Raw genomic sequence first — 17,533 nt, forward strand, 5'->3', positions numbered from 1 at the left:
AAGTTTCCTGTAATGTCCTTAATGCATCACTGTCTTGATACTTGATGTCCACTGGGAACTAGTTGGACTTTGTTTATTTTCTCTCGTTGTAAATTTCACGTCACAGAAGGAAAACCAGACTGAGATGTGGATGTTGAAGTAGATGTTCACACTCCAGTCTGTTACATTCTGATTTATTTATAATGTCAGTCCTCCTCATCCTCCAGCAGAGAGGCCACCTTGATCTTCTGGGTCTTGTGCATCTTCAGACTGACACGGGAAAGACTGCTGTAACACAAACCTGTCCAAATGTCAAGTTTATCCATTTCCAATGCAAGTTTGTACACATCCTAGAAAGGGTGAAATGTTAGTCTGTCCAGTGATTGTCACTAGTGTAGCCCCCAGAAGCCTTGTTGAACAGTCTGTTGAATCTGTATGTATCGTCTATGTTAACATTTGAAAACAGCATATACACGTGTTTGGGTTTGTTTTTTTTTCCTTTTTTTTTTTTTTTCAATATTATAGGGCTTTGCAGTTTCTTTTTCTTTTTTTTTTTTTTTTTTTAAATTTTTATTTTTTAACTTGGTGCTTATAAACAAAAGGAAAAATGAGGAATTTTTAACTGTACTTAAAACTCCCTGTAGGATTAAATCAATAAAAAGCAAACTTGAGATGACTCAAATAGTGAATTATGACATTAAATTTGCATTTACAATTGACATTTTCCACATTTGATATGGGTTAAATGTTTACCTTTACTGCAATAAAACCTAAGCTAGCAATATTGATCTCCGCATTAGCACAGCTTGAGGTAAAATGCTTTAACAAACACTGGTGGAAAATACAGATGAAACATGAATATATTTGAAATGAAAATGTTTTGTCCCAGTGAGTTAAGTGCAATACATGACAACATATTGGCATAGAGGAAAACCTGAGATGTTTTCGATGTGTGAGAAACTTAGAATAGTGGATGTAATGGAGGACAGGCAGAGAGGGTTGGCATGTCAGAAGAGGATGCTAGGGAGTGAGGTGGAGGCAGATAATTTTCTGTGGCGACCCCTAAAGGGAGCAGCAGTATGTACATTTGTTCATACTCCGATTTGAAGGTAAACTCGGGATGACCTGGGCTTGTAATTTGGTGTGTTCAGTTTTATTTTGGTTATAGTTTCACTATTGGTTTTAGTTTTCAGTCACGGAGAGGATTTCTTTTTCTCGGATGCAAGATGTACTTTACTCAAGTGGTATAAATACACACTGAGGAGTATGATAAGACGATCTCAGTCATATATCAACAACTCCTCATGCTTATGTTTACGGAATTGAGATTTTCTGTGTATTTAAAATTTTAAATGCAAAATGGCATTTACATTATTACTATAGGTTTATTTATAAACTACAGATTATCTATCTATCTATATATATATCTATATATATAGATATATATATATCAAAATCAAGCGTTTTATCTAATGTCGTACATCAGTTTTGCTCTTCATGTGTCTGACGTCATTCGTCACTCCTTTCCAACGGCACATTAGCTTTTAGCGGATGTTTTCCATTCGGTGGACTTCCGGGTAGCTTAGCTAGCTGTCGAAACAAACGGATTATTTACCCCCGACAATGACAGCACATGTATAGAGAGCTCTGCTTAAAATGGAGAGCATACTTTTATTTACCCTTCTGGCTCCTTGCTGGGTAAACGCTGCAATTAAGCCAATGACTGCTACCGATGGGGACCACGAAGACCACCCCGAGTTTGGTAAGAAGCTAATTTAGCAATTCAGCCTAAGCAGAAGTTAGTTTACGGTAACATTAAAGCTATCTTCTGGATAATTTTGGTAAATAATAAATACTTTAAAGCAATGCCACTTATATTTTCTCGATCTTAAATATGTTATAACTTATTAACTCACGAAATTCCGAACAGTTGTTAATTGAGAGCACAGGGGCGTTTTCACATGTGCAGACTTTTGTAAATGAACGAATTCAGTATCTGCTCGGTCTTATGTGACAGTTGTCCCCTTCATATTCCAGATTCTCTGAACTCAGTCCTGTCAGATTATGAGGTGCTGCCTTTGTCAGGCCTCCAGTTGCACTCTCTGAGGAAGAGGGACGTCCACACCCAGTCCCACCTTGAGCGTCTGGTGAGCTTCAGAGCCCTGCACAGGTACAACAATGAGCTCTTTTAAGCGATGTTGTAGAGTCGCTTCACTTTTCCTTTAGGTTTGTGTTAAAACAAAGACCCATATAGCTGTGCACATGATGAAAGAGGTAAAAATCTTGATCAAATCTATGAGCAGATTTCCACTGTGATATTATACATTGGTTTTGGAGTAATGAGGACCTGGTAAAACATCTCTAACGGGTTTAAAAGGTTGGTTTTTTTATCAGTCTCTTTAGAAACACAAATTTATGTTTGTGGCTCAGAGATTATAACGCTGATATGCTGTCGTCTCACTAGTCACTATATTCTAATAATAATAATGATCACAATCAGTGGCACAATCAGGTCTCCAAGTGTTACAGAGAGGGTAAAAATTAATCTCATAGGAGCTTTGTTTTCTTTAAGCCATTTTTCTTGCACTTTCCTGATTTTCTCAAAGCATGCTTTGTTTTTCTTTCGTTTAGTCTTAACTGGGCTGCTTTTTTGCCCGAAGCACTCAGAACCTTTTCTTTTATTGGTGAATCCTACATGTGCATTACTGCCATCATTGCCAAATAGCAGTAATGGCAGAAACTGTGTAAGTCTTGGAAAAAGCTAAATGTTTTGCGTTCTACCTTTTAGAAACTGTTAAAAATCCACACAGCCATGGCTCAGTACAAACCTAATAGACTGTTGTGGCTGTTATAGACTGTTTTGTAAGAAGTGTTATTTGTAAAAAGAAAAGGCTCAGTTGAAGCGGTGAGTTCGTGCCTAGTTCCCTTTGTCTTGAAAGGGGAACAAGAAAGGTTTCAGTTTTGTTAAATCCTCTCACGTCAAAAATAATTGAGATGACAATTCTAAATTTACACAAACTGTAAAATCGAAATGAGCCCAAAGACTATTTTTTTGCCTGCTCTATTTAATAATTGCAATTTATATTTAATAGCAAACTCCTGTGCGAGGTGTTTGGTGCTCAATTGAACTGTCAAATGTACAAATATATACAATTGTGGGATTTTTATAGAATATTTGTATATGCTATATAGATGTTGGCCGTCACACTGGATGTTCTACAGTGTTCCAATCTAGGAGGAGATACAGACACATACACACCGTTACACCAAAGTATCGAACCGAACCGTGAATTTTGTGTATCGTTGCACCCGTAGTGAATACTATGTCTGCTAAACCCAGTTTGATGTCTCACACAGGACCAAACAGCCATTTATTGGTTAAGTTAAAATATGTTATCTTCTTTTCCAAATCCAGACATTTCAAACTTTACTTGACCACAAACACAGACCTTTTCACGGACAACTTCCAAGCTGTGTTTGTTGACAAACACGGGATGAAGGAAAATTATGATGTTCACCTCCAAAACTATTTCACTGGCCATGTTGTTGGTGAGTGAATGAAAAAAACATATTTTCAGAATATAATTTTTCCAGTCTTTCATTTTAGAAGAGTTACAGTTTATATGTGGAAATCAAGCAAATTTTTATATATCTGAAGTAAATCCATATTTATTAAATGTTACTAATAATTTGTTTTATGTTCGCAGGGGAGGAGAATTCGCGTGTGCAGGCACACATAGACGGAGATGAGTTTTCTGCTCACATTCTGACTGACGAAGCAGAGTACAATGTAGAGGTATGCATCTGTATACCTGCTGTCTCCGTGCCAAAATAGAGGGAGAATTTAAATTCAGTATTTTTCTTTGTAAGACGCTTAACCTTAGCTGTTTCACATCATCAAGCCCGCACTCCTGAAGCATGTAACGGCAGCAATATCAAAACCAATACAAAACCCCAAAATCTATATGTATACAACAACTGAGTACAACGTGCTGGGATTTCTTGCTGAGATATCATAAAATATTACCAGTATAGAGCTTACCTATAGTGTCAGTTGAAAAAGATGCTAGATTAGTAGAAAGTGAGGCAGCTAAATAATCGATGCCTTGTAGAAATGAGCTTATTTTGTGTGATTAAAAATGCCCAATATCTGTTCTAATTATTCACAACTAACATGTGAAACTACACAGAAGTAAACGATACAGTGCATTTTTCATGTTGTGTAAATCTGACACACCTGCCAGTCCATTCCCACCACACCACTACCCTTACTGTCTTTTTTTCTCCAGCTATCAATACTCACGTTTCATCAAGCTCAGTGATTTTTCTCTCTAATACCAGCTCTTTCTTTCTCTCTTAAAAAAATGTATAAAAATGCAGCCCCTGTGGAGATTTACCGATTCCCCAACTGATGGGAGGTTGCTGGTTTATCGCTCAGAAGATGTCAAGAATCTGAGCCGCATTGCTTCTCCAAAAGTGTGTGGCTACGTCAACGCTGAGCCCCTTTTGCCACAGAATACCAGAGGGGACTGGGAAGGGCAGGAGAGGGTGGACCAGGAAGAGGGTGAGCTGTGCTTTTTAACTCTCTTGAAGTGGTGAATCTCGCAAATCTGTGCAGATATTTGTGCTGTTACAGCGTGGGCTCTGTGCTGGTGTGGATTATAGGAGTAGGTGAAAAAGAGTAGGAGGATAGCAAATGTTTAAGGTGGAGAGAAGGAAAGAGGAGCCTGTAGTGAGACAAAGGAGGTGGGTGTTGGATTCAGTCACTTTAATACAAGCCTTTCTATCTCCATCCTGTGTTATGCACATACACACTGATGACAAGTAGGCATTATGTAAAAACCAAATGCCTCTTCATTCTTTTGTGCTGCTTTGGAAATGTAAAGAATATAACAGCGCGATGTGCCAGAGGAAATGTATGCAACAGCTCTCACTGGTTCCTGGTTGAAAATGCTCTTTGGGGAAATGAGCTGAGGTGAAGGTTCGTATGGAGGAGGAGGCATTAAAATTCATGGATGCTCCTCTGCCCAATGAGCGGACTCTGAGTCGTCACTGGTCTCCCACTGCTTGTTGTGGAGGACAGTGAAGCGCACACCCACACTTTTGAATAGTGTCGAGTGTACTGTGTGATGTAATGCCCCAAAGGATGTCTTCCTGTTTTCCTTTTCTGTAATGCATTATTTAGGGTGTGTGAGTCTCACTTAAACATTTCTAGGTAGAATATTCAGATTATTATGACGAACATACTGTGACCGTTACACGGTAAAATGACTTTGCACATACATTCGAATAATTATTATTATTTTTTTTAAAAAATCGTAGTAATCGTCATTCTTTCCTAAAGGATTTGCTGTTGATTTTATCTTGGGTAGTAGGTTGTAGATTTGTAGTCTATTAAAAGCACATATTTATAATGAAGGATCGCCTTAGTTTATATGGAGGGCTGCAAGAGCCAAAATGAGTTAAATAAATTATATATTAATATGAATTGTAACATTTAATGTGTAAGTAATTAAATATTATTTTATTTAAAAAATATAAAAGATTGTTTATGTATTTATTTTAAATTTTAATTAATTATAGACTCATATTTAATTAATTATCTAATGATGTGTGTTGTTGCCAACTTAGTCATCCAGATGAGGAAATCCCCAAAAGTTGGATTTTATCAAAGTGACTTAATAAGCTGCATTTTCTTCACTGAAAGCGCTACATCCAGGTGAACAGAACCAACTTTTGGATGTTTAATGATGCGATTGTTTAATCTATTTTTGCAACTCATGGCCCTCCACCTTTTTATAGAAGAGTTTTTTTTAACTTGGTGTGTAGCTCTTTGCACATGGGGAATTGTGAAAGCCCAAATAACCCCCCAAACACCTAAAAATAACCCAATAAATAAATGAATAAAATAAAGCCATCTTCTGTTTAGTTTGAAAATCCTTGCAGCAAGAGAACTTTGTTTCCTTCGTGTCTAAAGACATATTTGGCTTATATTTGAAGGACCCTGCTGAGGAACATGATTAATTGAATATTGACAATGAATGCAGGGGCAGCAGAATGGTGCAGCGGTTAGCACTGTTACCTCACAGCATGAAGGTTCTGGTTCTGTGCCCGTGTGGGTCGTCTGTCTTCTTCACACAGTCCAAAAACATGCATATTAGTTTAGCTGTTGATTCTAAATTGTCCGTAGTTGTGAGTGCGAATGGTTGTTTGTGTGTCTGTGTTAATGTTGTTGTAAACCGCCAACCTGTCAGGGGTGTACCTCGTGATGGCTAGGTTGCGACCTTAAATTGGAAAAGTGAGTGGGTAGATGGATTAATGCTAGACTTTTAATAAAGGAAGAACAAAGCAACTTAAGCGGACTAAAAATAAATAACTGAGTATATCATGAATACCTACACTTAAGGTAGGTGATGGAGCCCAACACTGTATGATCTGCGCATTAAATTACCTTATGTTTACAGTGGCTTTGTTCCTCCCTGTAAAGTACACCTCATCCACATTTATTGTGCTGTTAAACCTCTATAATAAGGCTAAATCTGCTATTTAAATCTGGCCTGAACAGAGGTAGAGCTTAATCAGATCACAGCCAAGCAAAAAAAGAGAAGTCATGTTACTATATCTGAAAATGAGGACAATTAACAATGGGATATTGGAGCGTGGCCTCATTGTCCAGCATCTTTATGTACTTTGTACTTAATCTGTCTTACCTGAGACTTATCTGGTGAGGCAATGCTACAAAAAAAGATTCTACTTTTCTGAATCTTTCTGCTTGTACTTATTCTTTCTCTCTGCTTCTGTTGCTTCGTCCTGGCAGAATACCACCACAGAGAGAAGAGACAAGTTCACGATCACAAGAAGAATACCTGTCCCCTGTTGCTGGTTGCAGACTACCGCTTCTACAGACACATGGGCCGCAAAGAAGAGAGCATTACTCTGAACTACCTGGTCTGATTTTCTAATGTGTTATTATACATGTATATTTCAGCAGAATAACTTTTGTCACATTTTGTTTCCCGTTGAAAGAGTAATTGTAAATAAAGCCAGCAGGAATTTTGTTGTTTGCATATTCAGGTGTGTCAAAATGCTTTATTTGTATGTCTGATTATTTTCTTTTCCTATCCCAGATTGAGCTAATTGATCGAGTTGACGATATTTATAGAAACACAACATGGAGTAAGGAATTTAAAAACTATGGGGTCCAGATCCATCAGGTGTGTACGTGGCTGTGTGTCATAACATTACAGTACTGTCAAATATTGACATTTTGATCCACTTGTGGCGATTTAGTGTCAGTCGGTGCTGCTCCCAGCCTCACGATGGCTGATGTTTTATATTGCGTCACTCCGGAAATGAGGCTGAGAATAACGCTGCCCCCTCAGCGGCTTTGAGAAGTGCATTTTTAGGAGAAACTGGAAGCTTTTGTGCATTCCTCGTTGGGTAATTTAATTTGTTCCACTGGCTTTGGGAATGAATAGAAACACTGTTTGTCACACTATGAACTCAGTGCGTTCTCACTGAAAAGATATGCATTCATTTAGCTGCTTAATGACTAATTTTCTTCACAATAAATGTCAAGAGGAACTTGAACTGTGTCACATTTAACCCCCAGTAAGGGTCTGAAAGGGAACGCCCAACACATTGCTCTTATTACTTTAATAGCTTTTCAAATAAAATGTTCCACGTAGCACTTATTATTAGCATTACACTTAGGGGCATGGCTTTAATTTAAATTTTGTATCACTCAGAAATGACACTTACTGAAATTGTGTCTTTGGTTACTATTCGCAGATCATTATTAACAAGGAGCCTACAAAGCCTCCCCCTAACCAGCCCAACTGGGTCCATTACAACATGGAGGACAGCCCTGTAAAAGGAAAGGAGGTCTGGGACGTGAAGAGACTTCTGGAGGTACAAAAGCAAGAAAACCAAAGTGTATAGATACACAAAGTTCAAAGGGGCCTTTTCAGGCAAAACTGACTGGATTCATATTTCCAAGATTAGTTTTGGAAATCATTCAGTTCAACTCAATCAGGTTGTTTAATCCATTTACACAAATGCATAAAAATAGTGAGTTCAAGTAGCTGAGCACAGGTTTGTTTGAGGTAATATGGTAAATAAGTTGAGTGCATCATGTAAAATGTCCTGGTATAAGATAAATATTGTTCCAAATCAAAGAGTTTTACACAGAGCTCAGTTTCTGAATGTCCAATATTTTTGTATTGCCATTGAAAAATAATTAGGATGTACAGAAATGGTGACAAATAAGAATCCTCTTGTCCTGCAGCAATTCAGCTCAGACATTGCTGACAATGCCTCCAGTGTGTGTCTGGCCCACCTGTTTACATACCAGGACTTTGATGAGGGGACACTGGGTCTGGCGTATGTGGCCCCCTCCAAACCTCAGGCTCTAGGTGGACTCTGCCCAAAACGTAAAATCACTTTTTGATTATTTGCACGGAGGATTTTTCTAATGTCATTTTGAAAGCCTAACTTTTAGCGTTTCCCTGTTAGGACAATTAGCTCCATTAAAATTTACTGCACTGGCAGAGCTCTTGACCAGATGGACAAACTATGATTTCTACTCTGTGAAGCTAAAAACAAAAAGAAAAACGAGCCATAATATTGAAAAGAAGCCAAACAAAAAGCCATGTGTTGGAGGCTTTTTTTAGAACAAACAAAAAAAGGTACTGACACTTTCCTTTGTAATTTTCTAGCTTACTATCCATCTCATTCTTCAAAGAAGCCGAGTTATCTCAACACAGGCCTGACCAGCACCAAGAACTACGGCAAAACCATCCTCACAAAGGTCTGTTTCGTCTCATTTCTTTAGTCATAATTTCAGAATAAAACGAGTTGCTGGGTGCAGTTCAGCCAAGATGTTACGCAACATGTCAGCCTGCCAAGCTGAGGTTCTAGGTAGAGCAGACACACCTTTTTGTGTGGGTGTGATGAGTATCGATTTCAAGTCAGGCTGCATTTTGACACCCCAAGTAGCGTTATGCTCCACGCTCATCTGCAAAACGCTTACTGTTATAAATATAATGTGCAAAACTTAACTATGTAATTATAACTTTTACCTTTATTTTAAACAGAATGGATTTTAGATACTAGATTTATTCTTAGGTAGCTTAAAAATTAAGTATTAAAAATTAATGTTGTTTTTGTCTCATCAGGAGGCGGATTTGGTAACTACTCATGAGCTGGGCCATAACTTTGGAGCAGAGCATGATCCTGATAATATACCGTACTGTGCCCCCAGTGATGACCAGGGGGGGAAGTTTGTCATGTACCCTATTGCTGTGAGTGGAGATCATGTCAACAACAAGGTAACTATCCATTCGTGTAATATAAAAACATATATGCTTGGTAAGCCTGACATCATTAGCTATTTCCAGGGTTCAGATGCTTCTTCAGTTCCCAAAGTAAACACAGTTAAGCAACACTGAGAGTTAAATAGTCCAGGTTTCAGCTACAGTATCACGATCAATGTGTCTGTCGTCCAAGGTGTTACAATAAAGTTTAACATCCAGGTATCCATGAAAAAGCAGCCTTAGAAATGATCGAGAAGCTAGTTAGCTAGTTTCCACCTAAAGAGGAGATGCCATGTTATGATTAAAGAGAGAAAAAACAAAACTACACTGTACATCTTTGCACACTAAACATAAAAAACTAAATGTCAATGACCTTTGGAGGATTAGTGAAATTGCGCTACTTGAAATAAAGTTGAGGAAGTTGAGACCTAAACACCAGGAAGATGAAGACGGAGGGTTAAACTGTTCTTCGTGAAAGTCCATGTTGACACAGAGACAAATACAGTCACATGCCAGGAAGAGAGAACGTCTGCGATGACCCACAATGTTAGTCATTAATACGTAGTTGTGTGAATTAGTATTACTCACTATGAATAAGACCTGATCCTAAGCTTAATTAAATCTTGACCCAACAATACTTCAGCTGTGCTCGTAGTTCAGCTACTACTTGATTTGCTTTGATCAAAAAGTTGTGGGAATGGACAAACTATTGGTTATAAGTGATTGGCATCATCTTTTTGTGCAACTCTGTAGTGAAATCAAACGGTGTACAGTGTGAGAGGTCAGAACAGCAAGTCCACAATAGAAACAGAATTATTATAGTTTTGATTACTTTCATTTGGACTTTTTGTTTTTCATTTGGTTAAGTTTCAGTAAGTTTCCAGAGTGAGTTTGCTCGTTTCAGTTATCATTGAAAATGTTTCGTTTCCATTTAGTTTTTATTTGTTTCAGTTTTAGTCTGTAATGTTATTATTGTATCGATGGATTATGCCAGAGGCAAGGTTTAGGAAAATCAGTTTCAGCATTACAGTTTAAACACAGAACTTGTAGAAAGCAGTCGACTTAAAGTCCCCTTTTGTTACAGCCAAACAAATAAAAATCTGACCAGTTTTAATTATTTTCGAAAGTCTAGTTTTTATTTTAGTTAGCTAAAATGTCACATTTTGTTTTAGTTAACCATAATAACCTTGCCAACAAGTTGTACTTGAGGGGGCAGATCAATCAAATTTACATCAGGTAGCATTGTTTATTCATTTTTTTTAAATAGGCTATGATGTCGTTTAGTTTGAATAGACTGCTGCATACCAGGATATATGTCTGCAAGATGAGCTGAGATGATACAGAATGTGATGGGCAGAATGGATGGCAGCTTCTGGTTGTGCAGAAGGTGGGATAACTGAGTCACAGTTGTTCCTGTGAAATTAACAACACACGCAAAATCTAATGCGCTTCCTCCATCATTGGCCTTATGATTTCTGCAGCTTCACATCAACCACGTTAGGTTTTTGAGGAGAAGCATAAAACAAGATAATTGCATAAACCGTTAAACCTTTTGAGATACAGGTTTGGAAAATTTAGAGGCAAGTGATTTGCGTATGTCATTATTTCAGCGTTAAAGATTCATGACTATTCTTTGTCACATCACCTTTAATCACACACACAAAATAACAGTAAAAATTCCTGTTACCGATTAATTCTTATCTTCTTGTTTTTCCTCAAGCATTTCTCCAACTGCAGCAAGGCTTCTGTAGAGAAGACATTAAGTCACAAGGCACCGCTGTGCTTCAAAGAGAGGAACAGCAAAGTCTGTGGAAACTCCAGAGTGGAGAATGGGGAAGATTGCGACCCTGGGCTTCTCCACCTCAATGATGACCCCTGCTGCACCTCTAATTGCAAGTTCAAAAGTCATGCAAAGTGCAGGTATGAAATCCAAAAGATGTATTTATAAAGAATTTTTTGAAAAAACAATAACAACAATCGAATCAAATGTTGGATTAATTGATTTCTTTACAGTGACAGAAACAGCCCTTGCTGCAAGAACTGCACTTATGCAAAGAGAGGAACAGTGTGCCAGGAGCCCATCAATGCTACCTGTAAAGGCAAATCAGTCTGCACAGGTGATCGCCTCCTGCTGGTGTAACACGAGAACTGCAGCAGTCATTCAAGCCTGCCTGTTTGTTTGGTTTTGGTGAAAAAATGATTAAAAAACTAGATAAATTAACCCTTTTCTTCACATAACAGGTAACAGCAGTGAATGCCCACCTCCTGAAAATGCTGCTGACAAAACAGTGTGTGTTGACAAAGGCCTGTGTCGCAATGGAGAGTGTGTGCCCTTCTGTGAGGCTGAGCTGAACCTTCAGCCTTGCGCTTGCAATGGTGATTTTTATTTCTTTCAACAACATTTGAAAATGTCTGAGATTTGCTGAATAAGCCTGGAGACTCTCACTGATTATAGAGATGGAGGAGTATCTAGACAAGCAAAAATCAATGAGTTTGGAAAGAAATGACAAGATCACAGATGAATTTTTCTTTTTTGGATTTATAGCTGGAAGTAACATATTAAGAATAAAAGGGACTGTTTGAATAAGCTTGGATATTCTTTCAATATATCAGGATATAAATGAATAACAGTTCTCAATATTTCTTTAAATGCTTCTTGTGTTGATCGTCTCTTCTGCTTCCAGATACTGAGCACTCCTGTAAAGTGTGCTGCAGGAGTAAAAATGGCACTTGCTCTCCCTCCTCTAAAGGTGGCAACTTTCTATTCCTTCGCAAAGGAAAACCCTGCACCGTGGGCTTCTGTGATGAAGGCGTGAGTTACCAAACCTTTATACTTCTCTGCTCTGCAATCAAGAAACCTGCTGATCCTATCATATTTCTGTATTTCTGAACTACACTAGTGCTGACAAAACTGTGTCAGCGTTACAACATTTTGGAGATATTATTTTTATTTCAATGTCAACTTTGTTTTCGGTCATAAAGGGAAAGTGCATGAAGCAGGTACAGGATGTGATTGAGAGGCTGTGGGACTTTATTGACAAGCTGGACATAAACACATTTGGTAAGTCGGCGTTAAAAAGTGTGTGAAAATGCTTCCAGATACAATAAAACTCTGAATAATTGTGATATTGTTTTAATGTTTATGACTGTAGTAGCTTAGCTTAGTCAAATTCAAAGTTTTTCTTCTCCTCTTTTGTGTGTTTATCACTATCCTCCACGTCATCACCACATCAGGGAAGTTCTTGGCTGATAACATAGTGGGCTCAGTCGTGGTGTTTTCCCTCATCTTCTGGATTCCTCTCAGTATCCTGGTTCACTGTGTGGTAAGAAGCTGCTGAATATCCATTTGCACTGATCCCCATTGTCTTCAGTGTACAATGAGCAGCTGATATTTGCATCATTAGCACTATGCTTATGCTGTCCTTTTCTGTTACCTCTATCTTTAGGACAAGCGACTCGACCAGCAGTATGAGGAGAACACAAAGTCATTTTATTATCCTCCAAATGTAAGTTCTTCAACTTTCCAGTGCTCACACACGCTGATCCTGTGCACCACCGTTGCTCTCTTGCACCAGACTAACCAAACTAATCCAGTTCCATATTGCTTCTTAAAAACTGACCTCTTTAATCAAGCAGGGAGAAGAAACAGGAAGGACTGTAACTGAGGATCAGGGATTGGCCTTTTTTCATTGCAAATGAGAAATTAAGACATAAATTCAAAACTGCAGTGTAACATTTAAAGTTCAAAGTATTGCTTATATCTTATGCTGGAGCATACGGCAACCCCCTCATTGCCAGAAAACAAGATCTGTTTTTAGCTCTTCTTCTTTCCAGCTGACTTTCCTCTGATTGGCTGAGCCTTTTAAACAGAAGGTTTAACCAAAAGTCTTGTGTGTCTGCTGCTGATTTTCCTTCTCTGATCATCCTGCAGCACCAAGAGTAAAAGGAAACATGATGAAATTAGCATTTAGAGCATCTTAAGCCTGAGCTTTTAGTTCATAGGGAGCCTGGCCATGTTTTATATGTGCTTCCCGCATTGAAACGGTATATGTGTGACAAAAGATGAGAAAAATCAAAACAGGCCAACTTTAAAATTTGCTAACAGTCATGGTTTTTGTTGCTGAGCTGGGAAATTGTGGTTTTACCTTTTTAATATCATTATTTGATGTTGTAAAAGGCTAGTGGTAAACCAGCCCAGACCTGGAAAAATAAAAGGGTAAGAATGAGAATCAGAAGACTCTCTTTAAATTGTATAAACCAGTGGTCAGATAATCCACAAGCAATGGCCTCACTGTCACTGCTGGGTTTTCTGAATGACCTGTCCATCACTCTTTGCCTTGGAACTGCAGCAGATGGTGGAAATTTGTAGTAGAGCTCCCGCCATAGGTGAGTGTGTGTGCGACGGCTTGGTGTTGCAATGCGTTGCCATTGAGTCCATGACCGTGCATGGTCAGTGGCCCACGTTTGGGATACTCTTGCAGTCACTTACTGCTTGATGGTAATCACTGATCCAGCTGCACATTTGCAGCCCCTCGAACTCGTCTTCATCTGACAAATAAAGCGAGGGAGGCTCGCACAGCTTCATGCGACTGAACAGCTGTGGAGCAGCAGATCAGGAATTGCCTCAAGTAAGCAAGATTGCACTTTTGGAGTATTCAAACATCGAGACGACCAAACGGGTTTCACATTGTTGTCGTTCGTGAAATTGGATGCAGTGTGTGTCGACATTTTTCAGTTTTTAGTTGCTCTTCAAAGCCAAAACAAGAAGCGTTTAGGTGACTGTTTTTATTTTTTGTTTAGTGGCTGTGTGCACTGTGTGAGGTCCTTCTTTGGGTTTGATTGGAGGGAGGAGAAAAAGACTGGGGGGTACATTCCTCTTAAGACCTTTCTTGCAGACATTTTGACTTGTTAGAGCGTTTTAAGCGCTCGCACAAATGATCAAATTAATGATGGCTTAGTTCCATTTAGGTTTGCTTTTAAATCCTGCAGCTGAACCAATGTGTTTAATATCAGGGTGCTGGTAACCCTAAATGGATTGCAGTCATAATTAATAAATCACATTTGCCTGACACTTCAAAATGGTCAAAGGCAGAAAGGTTTTTGTTTTTACTCATTCCCACCTTAAGATATTGGGTGTGTGTTAAGAGTGTAGATAAGAGTAGAAAGGAGCTACTTAAAGGTAGCGCAATCAGCAACATGGGGTTATTATTATAAAACATATGTTGGGGAGTTAAACTGTAAAGTTCTGGGATACATGTGATGCTCTGAATTAAACAGAATGTAGTAAAAAGGGAATGGGTGCCACCTCAGTCACACACAGCTGTGACTTGCCTCCGTCCTCACATGCTGTTCTCCCTCTTCAGAATCAAGACGTGCTGAGCAACCTCGAGTCAGCATCCGTGCGCATCGTCAAGCCTCTTCAGCCTCCCTCCTCCTCCGGCGGCCGGACCGTGCCCTTCATCCATCAACAACAGCCTCAGCCGCAGAGCCAGGTCCGGGCCACACTCGCAACCAACACCAGTACCCCGGCCCCCGATCTGAACTCCGGCCCCACCCCGGACAGCGCAGGGGGGCTGCGGATGGCCACCATCCAGGAGGACACCAGCAGCGGCTCTCACCTGGGAGAGGAGGGCCTGCTGGAAGATTTCACAACCGCAGGAGCCTGCTCGTCGGCTACGAAATCCTCCTTCGAGGATCTGACCGAACAGAACCTACCAGCCAAGGACCGACGGCGCCTTAAGAGGCAGGAACGCATTGATACTAAAGAGACGGAGTGCTGAGAGAGGAAAAACAAAAAACAAGTGTGTTTGCACAAGCGTCCTGCTATTTGTTTTTTTTTAGGGAACACGAACAAATGTGCAGCATCATATGCTTTTCTTTCTTATTGCAACCGGTATTAAAGCGTAACATATCTTTCTCAGATCTTAGTGCTCTAAAAGTGTTTATTCAGTCACATGAAATTAGATTGAGCCACTGAACAAATACAACACAGGAAGTCTCAAAGCCCTCTAACACTAAATCCAAATAAATTCATGTTTTTGTGCCTTTTTCACTAAGGTATCTATTTCCATGGCCATTTGAAGCTTTTGAGTGTCTGTGGAAATAAAGCTGCCAGTTCTTTAAACAATGTTCATTTTGTTTAACCTAATGGCTAAATGTGTTTCTGACAATGCAAATATTGGTCAGGAACAAAAAGAGATTATATTAAATATTTAACTGTAATCCCTGCAGATTGAAAATGATTACACAAATACTTATTTGCAGGTTTATTATGTGTTATACTGTAAGTAACCTCAAGTTGTGAAAAAAGCTCACGCAACATTTCTTGCTCCAAACAGCGCCTAGAAGCAGAACAAACCTTAGCAGTACGATGGAGGATTCTCTATATTAATGTTGTAAGTGTAACTATTTTTCAGCGAAGGAAACATTTACTGGAAGTGCAAACAACACATAAAGGAGGAGTTGGTCTAGAAGTATTTTAACATCACTGGAGAATTGAAGTTTACATGCTTACACATTCTGTCTCATCAGCTGTTTCTTTGAGGTTCTGTGTAAGTAGCATTATTGTGTTATTTGGTAGGTGGAGCTTAAAGTGGGGAGAAGTAATATCAGCTTTGCTAAAGCTTCAGTGTTGTGATGTTTGAACCTGTAGAAAACAATATGATGCCTTTTTGGATTTTGTGACCAACTATCCCACGGTGACTCTCATCTATATACAATTCCCAGCAGCAGACACCTCCAACATTCTGTATTTAATATTTGAATTTATATTTTTTAATTTTCTGTCTGTGTGCCAAGGTGAGCTATGCACCTGTGTATTGTTACCTGCTGTGTCTCATGTTAAGAAAACATGTATGGTCAAAATAAAAACACTAGCTTTTAGTGTACAGGATGGATGTGAATGTTAGTGAACAAAACAGGCCTGCTGTATATCAGATGATGTGTATATTCTTAATGGTTTTATGCTTACAAAACTCTACTCAAGTTTCTTTTAAAGTTTTTGCTTGCATTTCCTACACAAATGTCAAAATAATAAAAAATCTTTGTGCACTGATACATGGTCTCACATTTATATCTATTCAGCTGCTGTGTGATGCACACCAGTGGTCCTCACTGCGCAATGTTAAAAGAAAGGCTTCATTTTTATCAGCTGGTTTTCACATAGGCCAAACATCTCTAAGGATATTTCTCCATTGTCTATAAATACATGTCAACAACATGTAGCAACAACTACTACTGATTCATACATGTCCATCACTTTGGATGAGTGCATGTTTTTTGTCATCCTGTGCACTGTCCCAGCATGATTAGACCTTAGCGATGAACCTTGTTGCCAAAAAGCAAAGCCAGTGGGAGCAACATCTTCCAGAGCTAAAGCTCCGTTCACCAGCACTACTGGTGAGCCTTGTCTATAACAATGCCATGTTTACATCACATACCAAATGTAGTCATTTTTTTAAATTAATAGAATGATATATAGGATGTGATACTGATTACATAGTACTGATCCTCACCTGAGTACATTTTGTTTTATAATTTCCCTGAGGTCCAGAACATCTCCATCATAATGATCATATCTTGTTTGGGGATGCTGCCCTGCCACACAGTTTGTAGGCCTGAGAAACTTGTTGATCTCAGTACACCTGCAGATTCAAGGAGACATACTTTTACAGGTGACAGTATGTACTAAAGTATATGTAATTTAAACTTTTTTCATAACATTATGAAGTTGTGTGATATGCGAGTGAGAGATTATAACAAACATCCAGAAAAGTCTTGTGATCATGCAGTCATGTCTGAAACTTCTCCCACACCGAGTGCAAGACAGGGTGGAAAAACCCTTTAATTCATAGTGTTCTTGTTGCAGTGAAACGCTAAAAGATTTAAAACAAAAAATAAGGGCACATAAAGTGACACTGCTTGCTTTTTGCAAACTACTTTCACAAAAAGCCCATTATGGATTATGCTCAAGTACACTGTTGTGTAAAATTTACTTTAGTAAATTTACTTGTTTCATGCTTGGTCATGCAAGTTCTGTAAGTGAGTGAAAATAATTCCACAATTTGTTTTGGACATTTTTAGACACTCTAAGCTTTTTGAAAAAGAAAATTATCAAATTGTAACACAGAGCGTGGTCAGACTGCTTTTGTTACACACAAATACCTGTACACGTTTGTAAATCTTAGTTTACGCTAAGAGATCAGAGGAGAAGGGTGGAGTGCCCACTCCAGGTCAGGGAT

General features: G+C 38.8%; 1 protein-coding gene across 2 annotated transcripts; it reads left to right on the forward strand.

Annotated features, from left to right (window-relative positions):
• Positions 1–1,494: 1,494 nt before the first annotated feature.
• On the forward strand, positions 1,495–16,347 carry adam17a (ADAM metallopeptidase domain 17a). 2 transcript variants are annotated; one of them, XM_005950500.3, is made up of 20 exons: positions 1,495–1,741; positions 2,017–2,149; positions 3,395–3,528; positions 3,687–3,775; positions 4,360–4,543; positions 6,797–6,927; positions 7,107–7,193; positions 7,771–7,890; positions 8,267–8,411; positions 8,697–8,788; positions 9,156–9,308; positions 11,014–11,213; positions 11,307–11,410; positions 11,535–11,669; positions 11,978–12,105; positions 12,276–12,354; positions 12,528–12,616; positions 12,740–12,799; positions 13,643–13,679; positions 14,657–16,347. In XM_005950500.3, exons 1-20 carry the CDS (start codon positions 1,636–1,638, stop codon positions 15,031–15,033), a joined length of 2,583 nt encoding a protein of 860 aa, XP_005950562.1. In that variant the 5' UTR covers positions 1,495–1,635; the 3' UTR covers positions 15,034–16,347. The 2 variants fall into 2 exon arrangements, with proteins under 2 accessions (XP_005950562.1, XP_005950561.1); XM_005950499.3 differs by lacking the exon at positions 13,643–13,679.
• Positions 16,348–17,533: the final 1,186 nt, after the last annotated feature.

This window comes from Haplochromis burtoni, unplaced genomic scaffold (assembly GCF_018398535.1).
Source record: "Haplochromis burtoni strain Fernald_Lab_line unplaced genomic scaffold, NCSU_Asbu1 Contig_16, whole genome shotgun sequence".
Classification (NCBI taxonomy): domain Eukaryota; kingdom Metazoa; phylum Chordata; class Actinopteri; order Cichliformes; family Cichlidae; genus Haplochromis; species Haplochromis burtoni.

Excerpts from the sequence above, each read along its gene's own strand:
- adam17a (XM_005950499.3), top strand. The coding sequence starts at position 1,636 with ATGGAGAGCATACTTTTATTTACCCTTCTGGCTCCTTGCTGGGTAAAC. Across the intron at positions 4,544-6,796 it reads GAGGGTGGACCAGGAAGAGG|AATACCACCACAGAGAGAAG; the intron begins GTGAGCTGTGCT and ends TCGTCCTGGCAG. Across the intron at positions 8,789-9,155 it reads GCAAAACCATCCTCACAAAG|GAGGCGGATTTGGTAACTAC; the intron begins GTCTGTTTCGTC and ends TTGTCTCATCAG.